General features: G+C 32.8%; 1 protein-coding gene across 20 annotated transcripts in view; it reads right to left on the bottom strand.

The window, feature by feature from the left end:
* RIMS2 (regulating synaptic membrane exocytosis 2) overlaps positions 1–24492 on the bottom strand; it is a gene marked incomplete at its 5' end in the record, with an annotated part of 342653 nt that overhangs the window by 159087 nt on the left and 159074 nt on the right. For 14 of the 20 annotated variants that reach the window (XM_081111208.1, XM_081111209.1, XM_081111196.1 and 11 more), the window contains 6 exons: positions 6143–6259; positions 7738–7894; positions 9470–9538; positions 11985–12138; positions 14204–14375; positions 16600–16730. In XM_081111208.1, coding sequence (XP_080967334.1) covers positions 6143–6259; positions 7738–7894; positions 9470–9538; positions 11985–12138; positions 14204–14375; positions 16600–16730 — 800 coding nt within the window. Of the gene's footprint in view, positions 1–6142; positions 6260–7737; positions 7895–9469; positions 9539–11984; positions 12139–14203; positions 14376–16599; positions 16731–20237; positions 20286–24492 lie in introns of all 20 variants that reach the window. The other 6 variants (XM_081111207.1, XM_081111185.1, XM_081111199.1 and 3 more) reach the window with 1 other exon arrangement.

Here is a 24492-nt window from a genome sequence, read left to right as displayed (position 1 = left end):
TCTTTCAGCCCTCTGTGATTCTCTTCTTTGCACTAATTGAAAATTTTCCTATTTTCTTAAAACCCTTATTGCTATTTTCTTAAAACACTTAATTTTGGCAGATGATCACTGCCTTTCAGTAAAAAATAGAAACCAACCTTGAACTCTCTCAACTTCCATTCTTCTACCTCTAAATATAGAGCAAACATATATTTATATTTTCACTTGTCCTTTTCTTCTTCACCAAAGGAAGAAATTCCTCTACTTGTAATTCTACTTCCCACATGGCCTTGCTTCATTCATTATTGTCTACTAGAGGCTCGGTGCACAGATTCGTGCACGGGTGGGGTCCCTCAGCCTGGCCTGTGCCCACTCGCAATCCAGGACCCTGAGGGATGTAGCAGTGCTGAAGTGGCAGGTGGCTGGGGAGGAGCCCCACCGGGGGCTGGGCGCAGCTCCACTGCTGCTCATCCCGGCCCTGCTGCGCCTGCCACAACCCCTCAGTAGTGCTGCCTGCCGTGGAGGCAGGAGCGGCTCCCGGCACCGCAGCTGCGCTCGCCAGCAGTGAGCCTGGCTTCTCACTGCGTGGGCGCTCCCGCTGTGGGAGTGCACTGACCACCAGGGGGCAGCTCCTGCATTGAGCATCTGTCCCCTGGTAGTCAGCGCGCTTCATAGTGGCCAGTCGACCAGTTGCTTAGGCTTTTATATATATAGATTACATTCCTCAAGTGCACTTAATCCTAAAAATAAAAGCTTAAGGGACTTGCCTTCCTTACAAGCCCTTGCATCTCTGTGACTTTCCTTGACTTTTGCCTCCACAATTCTCTTGAAGTTATCCTGTGAATGTTATCTTTGAAATTCTAGAAAAATCCTTTAATCTTTTCTTAATCTTCATCATACTGCATGTATCTATGGTATTCGACAGACATTGATTTTCAACCTCTATTTCTTGATACTCCTCTCTTGGTTTCTCAACACTATTTTTCTGGCTATAAAAATCGTATCTATTTAACACTTAACTAAGTGCCAAGTACTCCATTAAACTTTGTCTACTTTATCCCATTTACTTCTCATAAAAACTCTTTGAGGTGGGTTCTAGTACTCCCACCGACAGAGACACAGCTATGAGTGCTTGCCCATAGCCATATAGTAAGTAGCAGGACTGGGTTTCAAGCTCAGGGCTTCCTTAATCTAAAATTCAGGATCTTAACATTTGTACATATGGCTTGGTCTCTTGCTTCTTTACTCATTTCATCTACTAGAATCCCTTTTTCTGTATTCTTAGGTGCAGTGGTTTCCCAAGATTTAATCCTTGACCTTCCTTATATTCCAAAAAATTCTCTATATCACCAGTTCTCAACCTGTGGATCGCGACCCCTTTGGGGGTCGAACAACCCTTTCACAGGGTCGCCTAAGAAAACACATATATAATTACATATTGTTTTTGTGATTAATCACTATGCTTTAATTATGTTCAATTTGTAACAATGAAAAGACATCCTGCATATCAGATATTTACATGACGATTCAGAACAGTAGCAAAATTACAGTTATGAAGTAGCAACGAAAATAATTTTATGGTTGGGGGTCACCACAGCATGAGGAACTGTATTAAAGGGTCTCGGCATTAGGAAGGTTGAGAACCACTGCTCTATACACTATTACTTGTTCTTATGGTGCAAACTCTAGCTTTAGCCTTAATTTTTCTTTGGGTTTCACAACGTATTTCCAGCGGCCTTCTGGGCTCTTCATGTGGCTGCTGGAATGTCCTGCAGACTCTTCAGAAAAACACATGCTAATTGTGAGGCTTGACCAAGCCATTTGCCTATTCGGACATCTGGTGCTACACCAGACACACAAAAAGGATTGCAAAGTGAGAATATAAGATATAACTCCCTTAAGTAACGAATAGCCTTGGTTTTTGTAAAGCTAAGTTTCCAACAATCTCAATTTAATACAAAACTCTCTGCTTGTCTATAATATTGTTAATGTTTTGCTACTCCATAGTTCCTAAAATATACTCAGTATGATTTAACTATGTTAAAATGTGTTCCTTAAATGTAATAAATAAAATGTTGCATTGTTTTTGTAAAATGAATTCTCTTTTCATTTACTTTCTCTATATTATCAAACTTTCAGAGATGTGTTTCACCTCACAGTTGATAACTAAAAGGGCCCCAAAGGCTCTAAGTAGGAATGGGTTTGACACTTTCTGCCAGCTCGTTGCCTAATAAAAAAACCGAGAAGTGGCTCAAGAGTGTCAGGAATCTCAGAGACCCATATAGGAGGGTATTTTTCTTCTTAAAATATAAATGTATTAATTGAATTAACTGAAGTTTATGAATGAACATATCTGTTAATTATAGTTCTTTCTTATAATGCTAAAAGTATTGACAAAAAAATTCTGAGGTCCTACATTAAATTACAGTGGTTGGGAGTAAGAGAAAGAGAGAAGAGTATTTAGCCCATTAACAGCTGTGGGCCTACTAAGAGACTGCTTACGTTCCTGACCATATGCTGGAGCTTTGAATCAACGTCTGTGGCCACCACCAGAAGTCACAGCATCCTGCTTATGCCTGAACTTTCAGGACTGTTTCCCACAACCAATCAAAAGCAGTAAATATCACTTCCTGACTGACTGCGCGCCTATCCTAGAACTGCCCACTCCACTTCCTCCCACCCTTTTATCTGTAGCCAATGTAAGTTCTTTCAAGACAACTTTCATCCTTCTTCTTCAAAACATAAAACCATCTGTTAATTCCAGGACGGCGAATGTGTTTGTTTGTTCTACCTCGACATGCTGCTGCTAGCTTGGACTGCACACTGCAGGACCTAGTCCGTTTCTGGATAGCATTTGGCTCAGTAACCCTTTTCCTTCAGAGATTCTGGCCATCAAAGTTTTTTGTTTGTTTGTTTAACTCCATGTACCCAAAATATTCTGGCCTCTAGGATAAACAAAATTCTGACCGCAGGATATCACTGTTACAGAAATATTATCTAGTACTCCATACTTATTCTAATAGTAAATTAAGTCATGTAAACACATAAGCTCTTAAAATAATTTCTAACACTAAAGCTACATAGTTTTTCCCAGGAAAATTATGTTCTTAGTTGTAGCAGTTAACACTAATTTACCAAAAAGCAATGATACAAAAAGTAATAGGGGATAGAGAGGCAGATGAAAGGTGCCCTTTGCAATTCATCATTTCAGCTAATACCCCTGCACGCAAGTCTCTAAATTATTCGTAAAGAACTTATTTTCTTTTCAAAACAAAATAGAATTTTGACTAAGGACAAAAGAGTACGAGGTGCAGGGCACTAAAGATCAAATCAAATTTTGATATATGATTTTTTTATGTTACCTATATATCTCCTTCTTATACCACTTAAGTTTAACCAGATGCTATAAATGAATATCATATAGCATCATTTCTAACCCAATATATACTGATGTAAAAGCCATTATCTTCCTGCATAACTTTCTAACATGTCCCCAAGTCCTTCATCCTTCGTACTGGCTCTTTCGAACGCACACGTGTGTTCTGCCCCTGTATCTCTGTTCTTGTTCTCACCAGGATAAACGTGCTCATTTTTCAAGGTCCAACATTCTCTACATAGCTTTTTAAAAAACATATGAATTGACTGATTTCCCTTTTTTCTGCTTAATCGATAAGCCCATAAAAATGTAAACTATTTGAAAGACAAAAGATCCTTTATACATGCTAAGGGGTAAGGCACATTTTCCGAGTATATACTATGCAACTGGAGGCACTGTGTCATTCAGTAGGCACAACAATTGGTACTACAATTGGTACTACTATTATAATTATATAGATGAGGAAATCGAATTCCAAAGAGGTTAATTTCCCCAAAGATACACGGTTAGCAAGTGTAAAAAGCCTAAATTCAAACCCAATGCCTTTTGGTTTCAAATACTATGACAAAGTATTCAATAAAACACTGTCCTAGTCCACTGCATCAACCCTTACTGACAAGAAAGGTTAACACACCATGCAAAATACCTAAATTTACTTAATATTTCAAAGGAAATTTTCTTTTAGACTTTTTCATCAACCATGTGATTGCCCCGATAAAATGCTGTTGATGAATATTCACTGTAAGAGTTCTAAAGTACTCTTACCAATTAAATAATACATAAAAATTACAATGTTTTTACATTCATTCTATTAGAACCCATTTTTTAATATTATGATAGAGTACATGGATAATACTGTAGTTTTGATTCCTTATGTTAATAAATAATGGTTGCACAGATAACTCAAAAATAATATATTACAAATGGTTTTATAGTCCTACTTGAATGACATTCTATTTTACTTATTTCAAAAAGGATTTAAAACAGCTCATAATTAACAGTAATTATGATCTAGTAATAATATATGGCACTCCAAGAGAGTAATAAAACCACATAGATCAATTTCTCCAAACCTTTGAATTAGTTGAAAATTTTTGCTAAACTAGAAGACTATTAAAGTTATAAAGTGAACAAGAAAAATAACATTTCAATTATGACTATGTCAGGTAATAACCAAGGCTAAGTCAAATTTTTTGCCATTAACATTAGGGCCATTTGCCGTAAAATATTACTAAATTATATGTTTGCATGATAGTGACACCTTTTGTGTGTGAGTATAATTCTAGAGGCTAATTTTATTCCATCCTTCTTTGCAAGATTTAGACCATATTGTCTTCAGAGAAAATATCAAGTCCATTTTTAATTATAAGAACTTAACATAAACTTGAAGGATTTCAAGTTATTTCAGACTTTTTTGTTTCCTCATTTCCTTGAATCACTATATAGTTTCCAGAAATAATCAAACACATTAAAATTTTATTACATGACAAAAGTAATCATTCACACATCCTCATAGGACTCCTTCCAACTCCTAATCATGCCAACATAGTTTATCTTTCATTCACTCTTATTGTACTTATAAACATAAATTTTTATAGGTAGCATATCTATAGTTACACCTAAAGACCTAAAAAACTATGAAAAAGCCAAACAAATAAAAGTAATATACTACACTAACTTTCATTCAACACTGATAAAGACTTTAATTTAATAACTTCTTAATTTCTTCTTAGGTCTCAGACTCAAAAGCCAATACTTGCTTTACTCTATTAAAGAAAACATGTGCTAAAAAAACAATGAAATTACAAGCATGAATTGAATATATAACCCTGTATGTAGATATAACAAATTTATGGATATTGACAGATACAGCTCATATTAGTTGATTTAAATCCCCCAAGTATTTCTACTAAAATTAGTTTAGGATGCATACAAAAGGACTTCTGAGTTCCCTTGTTATTTTATCACAACATTCTTTGAATGGTAAATTACGTTTTCTTTTCTTATTTCAAACCCATTTGATAGTTTGGGGAAAATATCATAGCATTTTTTATTTTATAAACAACAAACCATGAATTAGAGTTAATCAATTTGCCTAATTAAAAATGAGTAGTAATTAATGTATGTATTAATTGATTCCAAGTATGTCACATTTAATAGAGCAAATTCAGAGAATTCTTCCAAATACAGCAATCAACAGCATGATTCTTTACGATGCTTAAAAGTTTGCTAAAGCCATGAGGAAGAACCTCTTCATGAATCAGTTTTTGTGTTTCCTAAACAAACCAGACTTATCTCATATATAAAAGTATATATATAAAAGTATATATACTTATAATATATATACTTTTATATATATATGTATATATACAAGTATATAAAAATCACATTGATTTCCCTATGAATGTAACAGACTAAAATCTATTGTCTCATGGAAGTGTTTTTATAGATAATAATTAAAAGGTAAAAATAATAAAACACCTCATTTTCATTATGACTATCATTATAACCTCATGTGCAAATTTACTAACTTACTAATTTGATTTAACGAAGGCCCAGAATTGCAAGAGCAAGATGATTTATTTTTTCTTACTAAAGAAACTATTGTGTTTTGTTTTGTTTTAGTTTTGTTTTTTTTTAATGATGTGGGGGTCATAAGAATGAATGTAGGAATTGTGAAGAAAACATAGGGTTTAAGAAATTTCAGAATGAAAACATTTAATAGTAACCCCTTTTTCCTGAAGGCAGCGATTATAATAAGTTAGAAGAGTGTTTAATCATATTCACCTGTCTCTGTCTGGAGAATAATGGTCATCCATGACACGATGTCTATCCATTCGGCTAATGGTATTATAATGGCCAGTAGTAGAGCGTGTCCCTCGAAGTCCCTGGTCCACATTCCGACTGAAATAACAAGATCCATTAAATATGTTAAAATCATAATCATGTACTATACTGACAAATGAGGCTTATTAATAAATACAGTAGGAAAAGACAAACATTACTATCATGTCAAGTCCAAGGTATTTGTTTTGTTTTAACTAATTAGTTGTACCTCTGGCTAATGGTATAAATGTCCACTGGAGGTTGACAGTGAAGTTAGGAGATTAGTTCTAGAACAGAGATATGACATAAAATCAAGATACTATCGATAAGGATAGCGATAGGATTATCAAAGCTATTAATATATGACTCTGAGATCTCTAGTAGTGATATTCAATGATACAAAAATACTGCCGGAAAAATTGATCAGTGTGGAGAAAATGAGTTCAGCATGTTGCTTATAGATAATATATTGCCAGATCCTATTTTAGGGGTAATGATTGTTTTAAAAAACCTAAACTGAAATATTTCTAATGGATCATGATGATTTTTTAAGCTACTATTCTTGGTCTGGATCATTTATTTCCTTTTCATGATAGAATAAGCCTTTTATATAAGCTCCTAATCATATCACTCTATTGAGAAGTCGACCACATTTAAAAATTTACTTTTCAGAAAACTCAATAATTTTAGTTTCACTGACAAACTTAGTTAACTCAACATCTTCAAACATTTTAAACTATGTTTATGAAGTTAATATATTACATTTCCTTTTTAATTTCTTCAATGTCTAAACTTAAGTAAACATTTTAAGTACTTAATATCCTTATAAATTAAATAAGTTAAATTTATAAATACAAACCTCAAGTTCTCTTAGATGGTTCATACCATGCTTCGAATTAAGATTATGATTAAAAATTCCAAGTCTAAAATTAATTCAATTATTCATTTATAAGGGGAGCTATAATGTTCAAATTTTAAAATTCAAAAGATTTCAAATTTCTTCAATATTCAAGTATATAAGTTGTGAATTATGCACATATTTATTAATGGCAAGCATATTATTTCCATGGCTCTAACTCTATTAAGCCTTTCAGTACTTACCTGGATTGATCAGAGTTTTCCACGAGGCGTAAGACCTGGAGCTACAGATTTACTAAGCCACCCTTCTCTTTAACTCTTCGCATGATGGTTCCTAATTTTAAAGTACCATCATATGTTTATTTTTTCCTGTTCCTTAAGTTATCAATATCTCTACCATTTATGAGTATAGTAAGTTGGTCATAACTAGATCTGCTCAATATTGATAAGTGATTTCAAGCTGGATCCAATTTATAATTTTGAACACTTCCAATTAAACAAGATCTGGGTCTTCCAAAGTCATGAAGTAGACTATTTTTTATTTTACTTTCATTATGTAGGTTATCCAATAGCATCTTTGTTTATCCTGAAGTAACTTTTTCCACAAGAATTTATTATCTTTAGAGGTTATTCATGGCATTTTACCATAAGAAGGCTTGTAATACCATCCTACAAATAAAATGTGTATGCTCTCTTACCTTTGTGGAGGAGGGACACTGGGTGACCATGATCTCGTCCTTCCTATAACATCTACTCGGTGAGGAGACCCTGATGGTGAACAGTGGTTGGATGACATTACTTGTTCTGGCACTGATAATGTTGAGCTTTGAAGATCTCGACCATTGTGTCGATAATCTAAAGGTGGAAAGATTAAGATGACAGTTACCTACACGCTAAATCCTTTTGTATTTTCTACTTTACTGAAAAACATAAAATGCTGGTGAAGCTGAAGCCTTTGAATATTGTAAAGTTATAGTATAATACTAAGACATAATAATACTTTGTAAACACTTAAAAAAGAATGACAAATATTCAAATAGATTCCTCAACGGATTATTACATGATTCACTATTATACTCTTTACATAGGCAGAAAGAAAAATGTAGAAGCAAGGATGATTTTTCTGATGTTGAAAAATAAGGAGCCCAGGGCAAATACTTTGAATTATTCAGGTGTTCTAAACACTATTCAGTAATAGAAAAGAAGAAAAAATATAGACAGTATTAACCCAAATAATGAAAAGATTCTGATAAATTTCTTTTTTTAAAAATACACTTCCTTTAACAGAATGGAAAAATAATAAAATGATCATACTTTTGCCATTCTGAAAACAGAAAATGAAAGAATTGAGATATACCAAAAATGGCATCAAGATGAAGAAGTTCAAAACCTGAAGGAAATTTTTTAGGATAAAGAAAACTGGAAAAATCAATTATTAAAGGAATAGAATACAATTGGGGAGAAAATTGTTATTATTCCCAAGCAAGAGACTATGAGAAATATTTTTCAAAGCCATTTTATTAAGGTTTAATTCACAAACCATAAAACATGTAAATTATTTTTGGCAGTTTTAGTAAATTAATATATTATTCACCCTTAGTGCAAAAATAAAAACTAAAAGATAGCCATGGAATTTTTAAAAAGTAACAGGTAACCTGATAGCATGGTAACTGATGCAACTCTAACAAAAATTGCCAAACAAAACTTCTTATCAATAATTGATGCAACTGTAGCATGTTTTACATGCAATAGAACTCATTTTGTTCAAGGTAAAATTAGTCGTACCCTTGAAATTTGTTAGGTTAATTTACCTTCAAGAAGAAGAGAAACATTTTTATAATATTAATGAGTACAATGTGATGTGTTTTTTCTCAGAATTTATTTATTTTTAAATGGCTACTTACCTAAATTTTAAATAATCCGATAATTTATAATAATGAATTAGCAAATATTTTAAACGATAATGCCATAAGTTCAAAAGTAGCTGCAGCTGATACTTAACCAACACAACAACAATGAAAAAAAATTCAAAATACTTATTCTAGTATTTGACATATTTGGGTATGTTGGTGATCTCAAAAAGGTTTTCTTCTCTTTCACAGTGTTAGCACAGTATGTAAAGAAGTTTTAATTATACAATAATTCCTCAAAATTACAGAGAAATCCATATTATTTAGTGGTTTAAAACAGGAAATTAGTAAGAATTCACTTATCTAAAATATTTCCACATGAATATTCAATCTAACAATTGGTGCAGGTGTTCCAGCAATAAGAACTAATCAGGAGTTTAAATTACCATAAGGTTCTTTTTGGTGAGATGAGGAGGCAAGTTATTTCTTTCTCATTTTATCAGTCTATCTATCTATCTATTGGTAAATAATGATGAATTTACTCTTCCTTCTTATTATGAAATATTTCTGAAATTCTTACCTGACACCACACCAATTCCATCATCACAGTCATAGTCAGAGATTTCACTGTCACTTATTCTCTTTGATCCTACAAAGCAAACAGCAATAATCAAAATTGGTAATTACTAAGGAAAAAATAATAATCTCTCACCAACCTGAAAAATCAATGGAAGGATTTTGAATGGAATTTGAGAATAAGAAATAGAGAGAGAAGGAAAGTCACATGAGTTCACAAACATATTTTACACATATTTCATGATGTAGGTATGTTATTCTTGAAATGTGTAAGATAAAGCTCTCAAACAGTTTAAAGCTTAAAATAATATTAAATATCAAATGATATATGTAAGTGATGTGATATTGATTGACAAAATGTATTGGAGAAAAAGTTAGTCAAAATAGCTAAGTTAAGTCTTTAGATGCTTTAAGACCAAGGCACTTGAATTTAGGTAAATTTTAAAACATAAACAACATGTTCTTCCAAAATCATTCACGTGTCTTTTTCTAACAGGACTGTCTAATAAATTAAGTATACCCAATTATTTAATTTCCACACTCATGGAGAGAAAACATAATTTAAGACATCTCAAACATCCCTTTGTAACTATTAGTTTAGCTGTTTATTGCTTTGAGAAGAAAATTTGAAATAAATCATTCACAAACTAACAAATACATCTAAATTGTGAATTGTGTCATATTTTCTAAGAAATAGGCTAAGACAGAACAGTAAAAATTATTATGAATCAGGAGCTCCATATATATGTTTTATTGCAAAACAAACCCCTAACAAAATGTTAAAATGTTTATCATGCTTGGCAAAAATTGCATTGATAATGAACTAAGTAGAACTTCGATGGCTAAAGCAGATTATCTTCATGTGAATTAGAAAATATATCACATATTTAAACATGTTACATTTTATTTTTAACATATATATTCTCTACATGAGTCTCAGCAATAGGCACACCTGACATGATAGAATCTTTCATTAAAACATTTAATAAAAGAAAACATATAATGATAAATAAAAACAGTATTGCTATTTCAAAAAATGACTTGTTTGGTCTACTTACATTTTGTTATTCATTAAATAGACTAAACTCACTTATTAGAAAACAAATGCTTTCCTGTAGGTTTATAAAACATTGAGATCTCACATTGTCTAAGATGTTTAAAATAGCAATATTTGAACATTCTAGGAATGCCCTCCAATATTAGAAATACCCTACTAACTTTTTTTCTTGTTTTGCTTGTTACAATCCCTGCCCTCTCAGGACAGGAAGTCTGTTGCCAGGAACTGCATTCTTGTTTTTTTCCTCCGAATGGTTAGGTAGAAGAAAAAGATCTGAGATCACATGGTCTCACTGAATGAATTCACTATTTTCCTTCTAAATTCTTATGTCATTAAACTTTAGACCCAATCAAATCTGAGGCTGTTATAGCTCCAGTTGACATGCAAATTAGAATCATCTGATGACATCCCAACAGACTGGGCATATAAGGGCTTATACAATTAGGACATACATTCTAAACAGACTCAGAAGAGAGGAGGGATAACACAGATGAAGTTATTGAGAGATTAAAGAAGAACAGTGTAATGATGATTTCTTTAATATGCCAGGTATAATACAGAGCAAAAAGATTACATGACTCTAATATTAAGAATCAGATCTGCCCCTGATATAAGATAATAATGACACCAGTAAAAAATACCTAGCAGTCTGTATATGTATATGTATATGTAATTGCCATCCAAGAGAAAGAAATTCAATTGGGTAGAGAATTAAAAGAAATATTGGCCCCAAATCCACACAAATAGCTGAAATCCTGAAAAACTTATTGTGAAATCATGTCTCTTTTATCTTAAACCTAGCAACAGCATCATTTTGGTTTTGTCTCAATAATTTGTTTCCATTCACTCTTCTTTGAAGACCGGTAATGGGCTAAATGAAAGTATAATAGGTATGATGTTTTCTATTTTAAAAAGTGAAAGGGTGATAATATTACATTTTACTAAGTAAATAATTATTTGAGAATTTTAAGAGATGAATCTAGTTGATATGAGACAAAGAATGTAGTATCAAATTAAAGAAATCTCTAACTGAACTTTTGCAGTTCAAATGTTATGAAAATAGTTAATATCAAATAATAAATTTATAAATTATTTCTGTCATGTTAAAAAAGAAGATTTTTACCTTAAGATGCTACACAACTTTAACTGAAAACAATAAAGAATATAAAACAATAAAGACTTAAACATCCAAATACACTTTTCAAACTAATGTTTCAGGAAAGTAATGAATAACATTACTCATCAATGAATCAAAAATAACTGTTTCATTCGGAGTCAGACTATACATACTAAATATAGGTATAACCTCATTTTAGTGTATCAAACAATTAAAGGTTTCAATAACAGCTATGAAAGCACTGAGATACCTGTTAATACCCATAAAGATATCTTCAAATTCCATGTCATATCTATCATTCAAGATAATTCAATAAAGATACGATAAATTTTACTGAAAACTTACTTTGCAACCTCCGTGTTGGGCTCTCTCCATGGAGCTGCCTTCGGGGCATGTATGGAGAAGGATGGGGAAGTGGGAAGGAAGAGACATCATGGGTCTGAAGTTTGTACCAATGTGGCTCATCATCTAACAATGCTGTTTCTAATTCAATTAAAATCTACAAAGCCAAGAGACAAAGAACGTTATAGACCAATAATACAGAAACTCTCTTAAAATATAATAGTAATGCTATTAGATCAAAAGCAAAGTCATGTTGCAAAATTATTCATATGTTTTTACAATAAATAAGATAAATATTTATAACTTCTTAATTATTTAAAAGTTTTAAATATCTAAGATATTCACATTTATTTCGACTAACCACTTACTAGATAGAGGCTGTTGAATTTGCTATGATAGAAATAACACCTATTATTAAAAGTCTCTAATAATACTAGCGTATATTATCATTTAAAAAGCAATTTCATTCATTAATTTAGCCTTTTCATAAACTCTAAACGGAGAGAGAAAACCAAATTAGAAGTGTCTAATGGGTACTAAAAACCATGTTATACGTTGCCTACATTTTCTGGGGGTAAAAACAACCTACTAGTTTGGTCTTGTTATTCAACTCTTACAGAAAAGGATATCAAGGCTAAAAAAGGTTTAAAAGAGCTTGTCTCAGCTCACATCAGCTGGTAAGTGAAAGAGGTAAAATATAAACCAAATAAAACTCTGTTCAATATATGCTGCTAAAGATTCATAACAGGAACATTTGATTTTTAAAAATGAAACATACTATAATATGCATTTTAAAATATAAATGTTTAATAAATTTTTTAACAGGAAACTAGTTCATAGAAATAAATAAGTCCTTTTATTTTCTTTTAGAGTCAGGTACAAATACGACAGCATTTATGCTTAGGAACATGAGAACTGCTATTTAGTGATAAATCACTATTTAGCTATGGGTGTAACGAGGCAAAATAGCTAAGTTCTTTCGTTCTTCCCAAATTTTCCCTGGTCATTTTCAACGTGATAGGCCCTGTATTCCAAATTCTGGCACATACACATACACTTACTTAATCCTCACAGTAAGTCCTAGCATTCCTACGTGGTTGAAGAGGAAACTGGAAGAGAAATAGATTTAATAACTTGCTCAATCAAGGACACAGGCTAGGAAGCAGAAGTGCCGCAAATGCAAGACCCAGACAGCTGTCCTGACAACTGTGTCACCCCTCTTCCTAGCTGGCTTACTACTCTGATTACTTCGCTACTGACATTCCGTTTAATATTTCCATAGATTGTTGGTTTTCCCAGGAGGTTACCATTTTATTTACTCAGGAAAACGAATCACGTTGAAAAGTGCAGAAAGCAGATAACTTACTGTGTTAATAGCTGAAGAACTGCCTCTCATCTTGCCCCTCTCCAATTAATTAATTCTCCACATTGCACTAAAACATTTTTCTCAAGTCCAATGCAATCAAGCCATTCTCTTTTTAAAATCTACCACGGGATCCCATGACCCACAGGATAAAATCCAAACTTTTTAATGTGACGGATTAAGGGACACAATCCCGGTGCCAGTTTAACCTTCAGGTCTCACTTCTCACCACGTTCCCTTCCAGCTCCAGGGCAGCTGTCAAGACCCCCTCAACTCCAGTGTCTTGTTATTCCCCCTCCAGAAATTTCACTCCCCTGGACCTTGCTACATTCTGCTTTCTCTGTGGAGCGTTCCCTGGACCACTTCCCCCTCCTGTGCACAGCAAGTATGTACATATTCCTATTGCATTACTCTGTAACAGCATTTGCCATACTATTTTATAATTGCCTATTCACTCATCTGTAGCCCCAGTGGCTTATAAATTCCTTCAAGGAAGTAACATGCTGGATTCACCTTGGAAGCATGAGAGCCTAGCATATTACAGGTATATTACAAAGCTTAAACACAATCCAGGACAAAATGACTGAACTAAAAGCAGTGCGACTGGTTCAGTAAACTAAAATGATATGCACACATTATAAAACAGCAATGTATATATTTGTGAAACTTTCATCATTCAACAATGAAACATAAGAATACAATAAGATAAACCTGTAAATATTGTCACAGAGTATTTAGAACCATTGTTTTTTGTGACATCAATAAGTTCTGTCTTAAAGCAGTAGCTAAATTGATTCCATCAAAACATAAATTTTTACTGGCAGTCATATTAAAGAATGTATTAGGGGATGACACATACCTCTCCTAAGAATTCACTTTCTTCCTCTCGAACCCGAGCTTGATCCCAAAGGGTAATCTCCAGCATTCGTTCCCGAAATTCTCTGCGGTGGACTGGAGAATAAATGAATGTTTGGTTCCACTTGGGTTCCAACGTTTTCTTTACAGTTTTCGTTCTTCTTTTGTTTTTATCGCTATGAAAAAATTAGAATATATGAACTTATATAAAACTTTATTTTAAATTTGCCATACAATTATTAATGTAAAATTTCTCAGGAAAGAGGTCAAGTAAAGTTTTGTCACAAATTTATTAAAAATTGCAAATGTTGTAATCTTTAAAATTACTATTAACATTTTTAAGTTGTATAGCTATATCACTTATGTGTATTGACTTAATAATAGCAACATTTCAATAAGTTTGAACATTTTCCATGAGATAATTGAATACTTTATCTTTGTCAAAATCTAAATAAGACTACTGAATCTTATTCCTAAGTTTTTTTTTAACATATTGCCCAATTGGAAACCTTCCAAATGCTAATTAACCAAAAACTCTTCATATACTATTCACTTAAACTGCCAGAGTCTCAATTGACCAAAAACTCTAGTAAATTGTGATGTGCACCACTTCACTGTGATAGTTTTCTCTCACTCCAGTCCTTCTAAAATTTTAATATTTTAAAGCATCTACTTATATTCCATCCATTAAAGAATGAATTATGAAACTCTGTCAAGAGACAAAGTTCCTTCCATGAAAAACAGTAAGAAAGCATTTATTTAGTGGGAGCCTTGCTATCTAATTCAAGAATGGTCTACATACTGCGATCTGAAAGGGAATGGAAGCAGCAGCCTTGACTTCCTCCTAAGGAGTGAAGAAAGCTCTCAAAGAATGGCTATTTCAGAAGGGATTTCTTCTGTACTGCGTGGGAGGGAGACTAGATAATCTCTGACGTTCTTTGCAAACACGGCAGATATGATTACGATTTAATAAGGCAAACTGAAGTTGAACCTAGATTTAACACTCTCGTCATGGATGTCCTCTTCCTCCACTGCAGTTCAAAGGGTCTCCCCGTCCAAAAGACAACCTACGTTGTTAGAGAGCAACTATCCTCAAGCAAACTTTGTAAAATAAAGTGAGATAGCAAATAACTTCTGACAATTTTAGAAACTGTCCCCCCCTTGACATATTTTCTGAGAAATTTCTATGACAACTTTCACTTCAAAATGTGCATCACAGCCCTGGCTGGTTTGGCTCAATGGATAGAGCATCAGCCTGCAGACTGAAGGGTCCAGGTTCAATTCTGGCCAAGGGCCCATGCTTCAGTTGCGGGCCTGATCCCCAGTAGGAGGCGTGCAAGAGGCAGCCAATCAATGATTCTCTCTCATCATTGATGTTTCTATCTCTCTCTCCCTTTCCCTTCCTCTCTAAAATCAATAAAGTGTATTTTTTAAAGAAAAAAATGTGTATCATAAAATGTAAGGCCTTTCTTAATTCTTTCATCCTTTTCATCTTTTTCTTGGCTGAAATTGTTCTTCAGAGGGTACTCTGGCACCCAACTCAACCTGGATGACCTAAGCTAAGTAAATGAGGGCCGCAAAGTGTAGAAACACATTTAATAAGATCACATTGTGCCCAGTCATTTCCAACCGGAGAGAAAGGAGCAGACCTTGAGAACAGCCTGCCCTGACAGCAGGATGCAGAACAGACGCGGGGAGGATAACTGGGGCATTTACTGTTTTCTCTTTCCATGATGTTATTGAATAATCTCTTTTATTGCTCGTGTGCCTGAAATTGACGGTGATTAGCAGATAATTTTTGATAAGTTTTTTCTTCAATCCTAATTATTTAAATCAGGGTAGAACATCATTTATGTTGATTAGCAAGGACACACACATGATGACACTTGAAGAAGCTGATTCTGGGCCAAATGGTAAATTTCCTTGATTACATGGGGTGATGAAATAAAAAGTACACTCATTAATTTTACAGAATTTAAATAAATAGTATCTTTGCAAGAGAAGATAGAAATTATAGAGGAATACGTACGATGAGTAGTACCTTTTAGAACCATTTCTAGCGTTTGCCTCTGCAGTGTGTTGAAAATACAATTTATTTAAAGGAGGCAAATTTTTAGTAATTTTGATAAACAAAAACATATTATTTAAGAAATAATCCACACAACCAGAAATAAATACGCAATAAAATAATAGATATTATAGACATTTGATATAAATTTTAAAAACAATCCCAAAGTATTTATTGCCACTATTTTGAATCCTAAGAATGATTATGCTTATGTTAAACTTCGTAAGTATCTGAAAGATATGATAAAAATAAATGATACAGAATAAAAACACTCATTGCTATTAACATTTCTCACTTACTTTCAAAAACATTTTTTTATTTCCTATCCCTACCTTCTGTCTGGAAGAAAGTAAATTTTAACGTAAGGATTCCTTGGCCTCCCATCTTCCCTGGACGGGAGATCCTTTGCTCCCAAGATTGTAACTATGAGTTGGTGACCGACCTTGTCAAACCATAGTTTTATCTGAAAAGCAAAAATATTCATTGATCAGCTCAAACATTTACTACCTTCACATAATTTTTATGTCCCCATCTTCATTCACCACATTCTCTGACATTAATACTGGCAGAGAATATAAATTTCACTCAGTAAATTGCATTTAGTCAAAATAAAGGGATATGCTTTAATAACTTCACTGAATAGAGGAATTAATCCAAATATGTTGGCGTGATTCATAAATTACTTGGAATTTTCTTATGCTAATTTGATTGCTTATTAACATGCACATAATAAATATACTACCTTAACTAAGGACTTTCTATGCAATGATTGCTGAGTTTTATCTTTTATGCAAGAATCGCTGTAGTTCATTTTGGCTCCCCTACAATAGTGAGCTCAAATCAATGCTCAAAATGAACTGAATAGATAGTAACTTGTTTATATGGCATTCACAGGGAATGTTTAAGCACATGTTTTATGTAATTCCACAGCAGAAGACATTTCAAGGATTATAGTCACCAGTAAATTACTAGTAGCTTCAGTCAATAGACTCCTTACGTTTGTATTTAAAACTATAATAAAGTCATGTCTTTAAATTTTTCTTCGACATAAAGTCTCTTTTTTTTGTTTGTGATGTAAATGTAGCACATTCTTAGGAAATAAGAGTAGATTTTTTAATTTGAGATGTGGAAATGTGAATAATTTCCCTATGCCTTAATTAGGAATTGGAACTTCAGATCCAGCTGCAGAATTAATTTGATGTTAACTATTGTCACCTCCCACACACGTACCTCACACTCCCACACCTAGCTAGCTGATTCTACTGTGTGAAGATCTATAACTGTGGCTCTGACCCACAAATCGGTTCAGAACTCAACTGATACTATCTTGAAACTGATATTGAATCAAAAATTTTAAATTTGGGAATAAAATATATTTATAGAATCTGTATTTTACAGTGTATACATTTTATGGTATATATATGTTAATTATTGAATTTTTCCTTTCACCTGAATATGCATTTTGCAGTCATTTAAAAGCTTAAATATACACATCTATTGTCAGTCCTTCCTTCTCTTCTCTAAAGTGGACAGTCAGGTCTGGGCCAAGCTAACAGGGCTTGTTGACTCCCTCGCTTTGTATTTTAGGGAAGAGGAAGACAGATGGCCCAGAAGAGTATATAAAATTATTGATATGTTTCCCTTTCTTTGTCAAATAGAATCAGCCCTCTTATAGATCTACAGAAGAAATATTTAAATTTTTAAAATTGTAATTACTACTCTCTTAGTTGTGTTAAGTCCTTGTTTAATGCAGGTGTTATCTTGCTGCTGTGTTATAAAAAGTTTTCATAACAGAACTGTTCCGTTTAAACAGACCAGCTAATCTGTGGTTCACAAACCTCCTGCATCTGGGTTATCTGGTTTATTTGTGAAGAAGCTAAAAATTCCTGTGGCCCACCTCTCACCTAGTGAATCAGAACAGGGTCCAGGAATTACCATTTTAACAAAGTCCTCCAATTCCCACGGACATTACAGTTTGAGAACCATGGCCTTAGATTATGGGATCAACCTGAAAGAAAAGCCTCTCACATTTGAATGGAGAAAAAAGTTGACATATCTGCTTGCCTAACAATATCAGAACATAGAGACAGATGAGGGTAAGTGGGGGAAAGACTAAGTTGTTCCGGAAAAAGACACGAAGGGAAAACAAAGCAAAAAGGTAAGAAATGAGTGTCTTGTGTATGACGTGAACCGCTGTCTGCAGATAGCATGCATCATGGTTCCTCTAAAATGTGTGATCAAAACCAGATTAACTTCTGATATTCTCTATTGTCTAGAAATAAAAAAAAAGCCAATTGCTTTATTTTTCTATGATATTAAAAATTCAATATTAGACACCTTAAGGAGAAAAAAACACTAAAAAGCTAAAAAAAATTTTTCCAATAAACTTTACACTTAAGAAACAAAGAAACAATGATGATTATTAGACTAAGCTCATTTCTGTGAGTTTTTTTTTTAAGGATTGAGACTAAGCACTTGAAGCCATTGCCACAGGCAATACTTTTACTCCTTTGAAATCATTAAAGCTAAACATCTGAGATATATATTTCGAATGTCTGATAAAGAGTATTCTTTTTCGATTTTCTTATGCCATGGAAAATAATAGCACTTTTTAGTAATATTCATTTTTATACAAATATTAGGCATATAACTTTCATGTTTTTATACTATGTAGAAACTTATTGAATTAAACGTTACAAGTATATAAATGTTTAAATATATAGATATGAAACAGGCACATTTTAATTTTAATGATTTTTTATCAAAATTACACTTTTTAATAAACTCTCTTAAACTGGGCATTTGATCAATAGCTCCAATTTTCATTTTATATTACAGGACTTGCATTGAGGTTTTTAATATATATCCAGTTCATATTATCAAAATATAATGATTTTATTAGCTAGATTATTTTATCTCATTTTGAAATTCTTTATCTATGCTTTTTAAATGAATGGTTAGTATATCTGTTGATTCTCCAAAACATAACAAATGTATTTCACAAGTCTAAATATGACATATGTCTTTATATTTACTTCATTTTCATTAATAAAACTCTTGGTATTATTCTAATTGTTTTTAACATAATTATCATTCCAGCTTAACCATGTAACCATTTTTAAACTTCCTAAGCAGAACCTGAGTAGCACAAGTAAATGTTTTATACTATATAACATTAACTAGAACAATTTTAATTTTAAATATTTAAACTAAATTGGTATTACTCAAAACCAGCAATAACAATAAAAAAAATACATGCAGCAAAGCAAGGGAAGCATACTAGTAATGCTACCTTTTTAAAAAAACTATATTGATATTACTTTACCATATAAGGGTTTCCTAATGAAAAGAGGCAAACAACTTGTACCCAATTATTACAGAAAAATTAAATGAAATTACAATTACAAAATGTAAACAAAATAAGCCCAACACTTTTTAACTGGGAATTGTGATTTTGTTCTTTCAAAGTATTACACGTTCCAAATGTTGAACCTTATATATAATAGGCATAAAATTCATATTTTCAATAAGGTACAAATTTATTTGCCAATCTCCTCAAGGAGTTATTGTTTGGAAAATGCAAACAAATGTAGATGTTAAGTGACATAATGAATGATTTAAAGAGACAGCAACCTTGCGTAACAAAGGCAAATATCAGCAGTTAAATTAGCTTTTTCTTTCGATGGTACATATGTAAGGAGAGTCTACATTAAGCGTCACTTTGTATCTATGACTTTTGGTATTCAGTTCATCATATAAAATCACTAAGAAAAATTGTCTCTTTAAATTTTTATTGTATTTTAATCCCCATGCAGAATCTTACAAGCCGGCTCATAAAATGATTTGAAAGTCAATAATATGACTTGGAGCAACATACCAAAACATGTTTTCCTACTACGCATTTTCCAAAAACATACAAATAAGGGTTAAAACACAGCTTTAGTTTCTATCAGGCAGACAAGGCCTTTACCTGAACCCTAGGAACAAAAGGCGTTGTTCTTCTACTAAGGCTTTGGCTCTGGTAAGCAAAATTAAAGAAAAAAGCAATAAAACAAAACCAAAAGGACAACACGCTGGAACTAAAAGACCAAAGTAAAAACAAACACGTACAACTACCACCCCTCAAATATAATTTTCCCGTGACAATATATATCTAAATTGATTACATCATGTAATGAATAACTTAATTTTGCCAAAATGCTAAAATATATAAAATCTTAGAATTTTTAAATCAGTTTTAAGTGCAACAATAAAAACAACAGAAATTAAGCCCCAATGTAAAATAACATATTCAGTCTCATAAATTCTGAAAGAATAATTACAAACGGAACCCATTAGCCAAGAAATGTCAGGTTTCCCCCCTTAAACACACTATATAGAAAAAAAATCACAATCCAAATGACATAAGAATGCATTATAGAATTATTAGTGAAAAGACATTTTTACAAGGAACTGTGACTTGTCCAAAATGATATGACTAACAAAAATGTAAAAAACATTAGTCAAGTTGGCTTAGCATTAATTGTTAAAAGAATATAACAGTAAGATAAAAGTATGCTGGAATGGACTGGGCTAATTAGGTAATTCATACTTTAAGGATTTACACCATTTTCAGACATTTATTATGTACCACTTGAGATTATCATACCTATTAATGAAAATACGTATCTTATTTATTTTTATTTATATAGTTCTCTATATTTTTCCAAGCATTTACTGACTGCTTATTGCAAGTTTGTTGCCTCCAACAACACTAGGTGGCTGTCAGTATTATATGCAATGTGCAGATAAGGAAAGAGAAACAGAACACCACCGCAAAAAAGGCCAGATACTCAAACAAAAGGTAAGATACTATAAAGGTAGAAGACAGAGCCTACCTCTGATTAAATCACTCTATTTCATATTCTTTGAGTAAAATCAAATTTCATTTCTCTTCTGACTTATTTTGTTTTCATTTGAAACTGTTTCCAACAAAAACACCACAACAATCAGAATTGTGTGCCTTTATTAAGGCATGCCCACAGTTAAATCAGGAACAAAATCAGATGCGTATCTCTGGGTTTGGGAATGGATTTCAAGGCATTTAATTTTGCTTCTTTCGCCAAAATTCCATTCCATTCCTTACATTTCTCATGGATGTCTCTCTTGTCTAATTCCCCTGCTAGATGGGGACAGTTAATAGGGACTAGGAGGACTGGTGCCCAATTTACCTATCATCAGACTTACACTTTGTAAGACATAAACCTAAGACCTAGAGGAAAGAAGACCGTAAAAATAGACTATCATTCAATCATGAGTCATCCTCATTCTCTCTCTCCAAAAACTAAGGAGTCCCAAATCTCAGCTGTCTTCCTTTTTGTGTGGAAACACATCCAAAGGAAGAAAGAAATGTTTAGATACGGAGGGTGTTACTGACCCTTGTCTGCACAACTCAGATGGGGAAGGGATGTATGAAATGCATACAGATTAAGTAGGTACACCAAAGTAAAGAACTAATGCCCGACCTCGTTTGGCTCAGTGGACAGAGTGTTGGCCAAAGGCCTGAAGGGTCCCAGGGTCAATTCTGGCCAAGGGCACGTACTTCATTGCATACTTGATCCCTGGCCCCAAGAGGGGCGCTTGCAGGAGGAAACCAATCCATGTGTTTCTCTCACATCGATGTTTCCCTCTCTGTGTCTCTCCTTCTTCCTTCCACTCTCTCTAAACATTAATGTAAAAATATCCTCAGGTGAGGATTTAGATAAAGAAAAAAGAAAAGCACTAACAAGGTACTTTATTTAGTAGATTTTATTTTCCTTGCCCTCTCACCTGTTCTACCTGTTTTACACCAAAAGTATCAAGGTAATGGAAGTAAATATTACTTCATAAACTAAAAAGTTACTTTAAAAGAAACAGTACTTTAAAGTAAACTAATCTTTAAGGCAATCATTGTCAACCTTCTAAAATGATCTCAAAAGGGCAACTCATGGATTCTGAAATCAACTGTCTAAATTCTATGGCAATTTAAATAATCTTCACCCATAAGTTCACACTTCAAACTTGGCTATAAAAACATATTTTGATTTATTAGTTTTTTTAAGTGAGTTGAAATTCAAATTCAACAAAGCATTTTAAAGTGTGCAATCCAGAGGCATTTAGTGCATTCACGATGCTGTGTAACCACCACCTCCCTCTACTTTCAAAGCTCGCCTCATAAGCTATCGTTTATCTGTTAAGTAACCACTCCCTGTGCCCCCATCATCCTAATTCCTGGCAACCACTAAGCTGCTTCTGTCTCTATGGATTCTGGATATTTCACGTTGAAGTATTATGTATTTCATTGCAACTTGTAATTAACATTACTTCATTTATTTCAAACATGAAATACCTGATATCTGTAACAATTCAGCCTCATCCAAATAAAGAATATGATTTTGTGCACCACTATTTATTTTGCACTTTTAATGTCACTTTCTACTATATACTGTACTGCTATATTTAGGACACTCCTTTTAAGCAATGCTTTTGGAATAACAAGACTGTGACAATATGGATGAAAGATAAATGCTCAAAGAAAAAAACTTTAGTTTGCAGAAAGTTTTAAAAAGTCTAGAGTTTCTAAGGAGATATAAAAGATGTATCTCTATTGTTCAGTTACTTATTCTCTTTAAAAAGGGGCATATGTAATGGATAGGTACAGCATTTATAAACTCATCACTAAAAATGGAGTCAGAAAAATATTAAAACAAAGTAACTCAGGGAAACATTGCAACCATAAATCAACCACAGGCCCTAAAGTAAAATAAGATTGCCAAAAAAAGTCAGTGTATTCCTATAGTAAACAAGAATTCTGAGCCATTTCTCACTTTTAAAAGCCAAGAGAGCTATATTTTTATCTTAATTATCAAAAAAGTAGCCCAAAACTGCAAATTAACTTAAAAATATTGAGACATTATAAAAGTAATTCTCTGAAGAAGGAAACTGCTCAATATGGAAGAACACTTTTTTTTTTTAATCCACATGGGAGTGCTGATAGTGAAAAGGCTAACATATAGTCCAGGTGTCATGACCATGAACTCACAGATTGTCTGCCCATGTACATTAATGGCACTTTCCCAGCCATGCCCTAGAAAAACCACAGGCAGCAGCACAATTCGAGCATGGAGAGGAAATACACTGCATAATATTTTAAGAATCATCAACAACCTTGAGCATGAAAGTTTAAACAACCATTTGCATTGTATGTATATTTTATACTTGAGGATATATCAGTCCTTGAACTGACATGAGTATATTAGGAAGGACGGCTCACATATTAGGCAAATTATCTTTTTTCTCAGGCATTAGCAACGTTATGATTTTGTAAATGAGTCATGGGCCTGGTAAACTCTCACCAAAAGCAATAATGCCCAAAGATAAGATGCAAGGATACAGAAATTGTGATGCTGCCTTGTGACTTTCTAGGGGTGTTACCAAAGGGTGATATACGTGGACACACATTTTCCAACCTCTACATCATTACAGCATACCAAAAGTGCCTCCAGTTGGCAGGAATAGGATTAAATATAAAGGGAAAGACTATATCCAAAGGGTATAATGCTCATATTTTCCCGCCTGCAAAGAATAAGTATAAAATTAAGTTTCATGAGGGTAAAATTCATGTTTATCTTGTTCACTGTTGTATTCTCAGCTACTAGTATTATGGCTGAACTGGAATCAGACCTTAACATATATTTCTTAAATAGATAATTGGAGATAGTTTGCCAAAATATTTTTTGGGGAAATTTGGGCAGTAATCTCAAGAACCTTAAAATTTTTTTTTCCTTTCATATTTCAATTTTAATTCTGGAAAGTTATCCCAACAAAATATTTTGTCCTAACAAAATATGCAAGACTTATATTAAAGGATTTCCATGGCATCGTTATTTATAATAACATAAATAAGAAACAAAATATCCCATTATAACAAATTAAGTTAAAAAAGGAGTAATAAATAGGTATTAAAATCATTTTAAGCAAATTTTTTTAAGTTTAAGGAAAAACTGCACAATATTAGTAAATGAAAAAGAAGGTTTCCAAATAGTATACATGAATTTGTTAATTTTGTTTAAAAAATTATAATTATATGAATAGTTATCTTTTAGTGGCAGGACTATAAGTGATTTTTATTGTTATTTATTTATTTATTTATCTATACTTTCTAGATTTACCACAACAAATATTATTATATTTGTAAAGATTATCTT

This window comes from Myotis nattereri (assembly GCF_964212035.1).
Source record: "Myotis nattereri genome assembly, chromosome: 17".
Taxonomy (NCBI): domain Eukaryota; kingdom Metazoa; phylum Chordata; class Mammalia; order Chiroptera; family Vespertilionidae; genus Myotis; species Myotis nattereri.
Note: the sequence above shows the minus strand (reverse complement) of the source record. Positions and strands in the feature narration are given on the sequence as shown.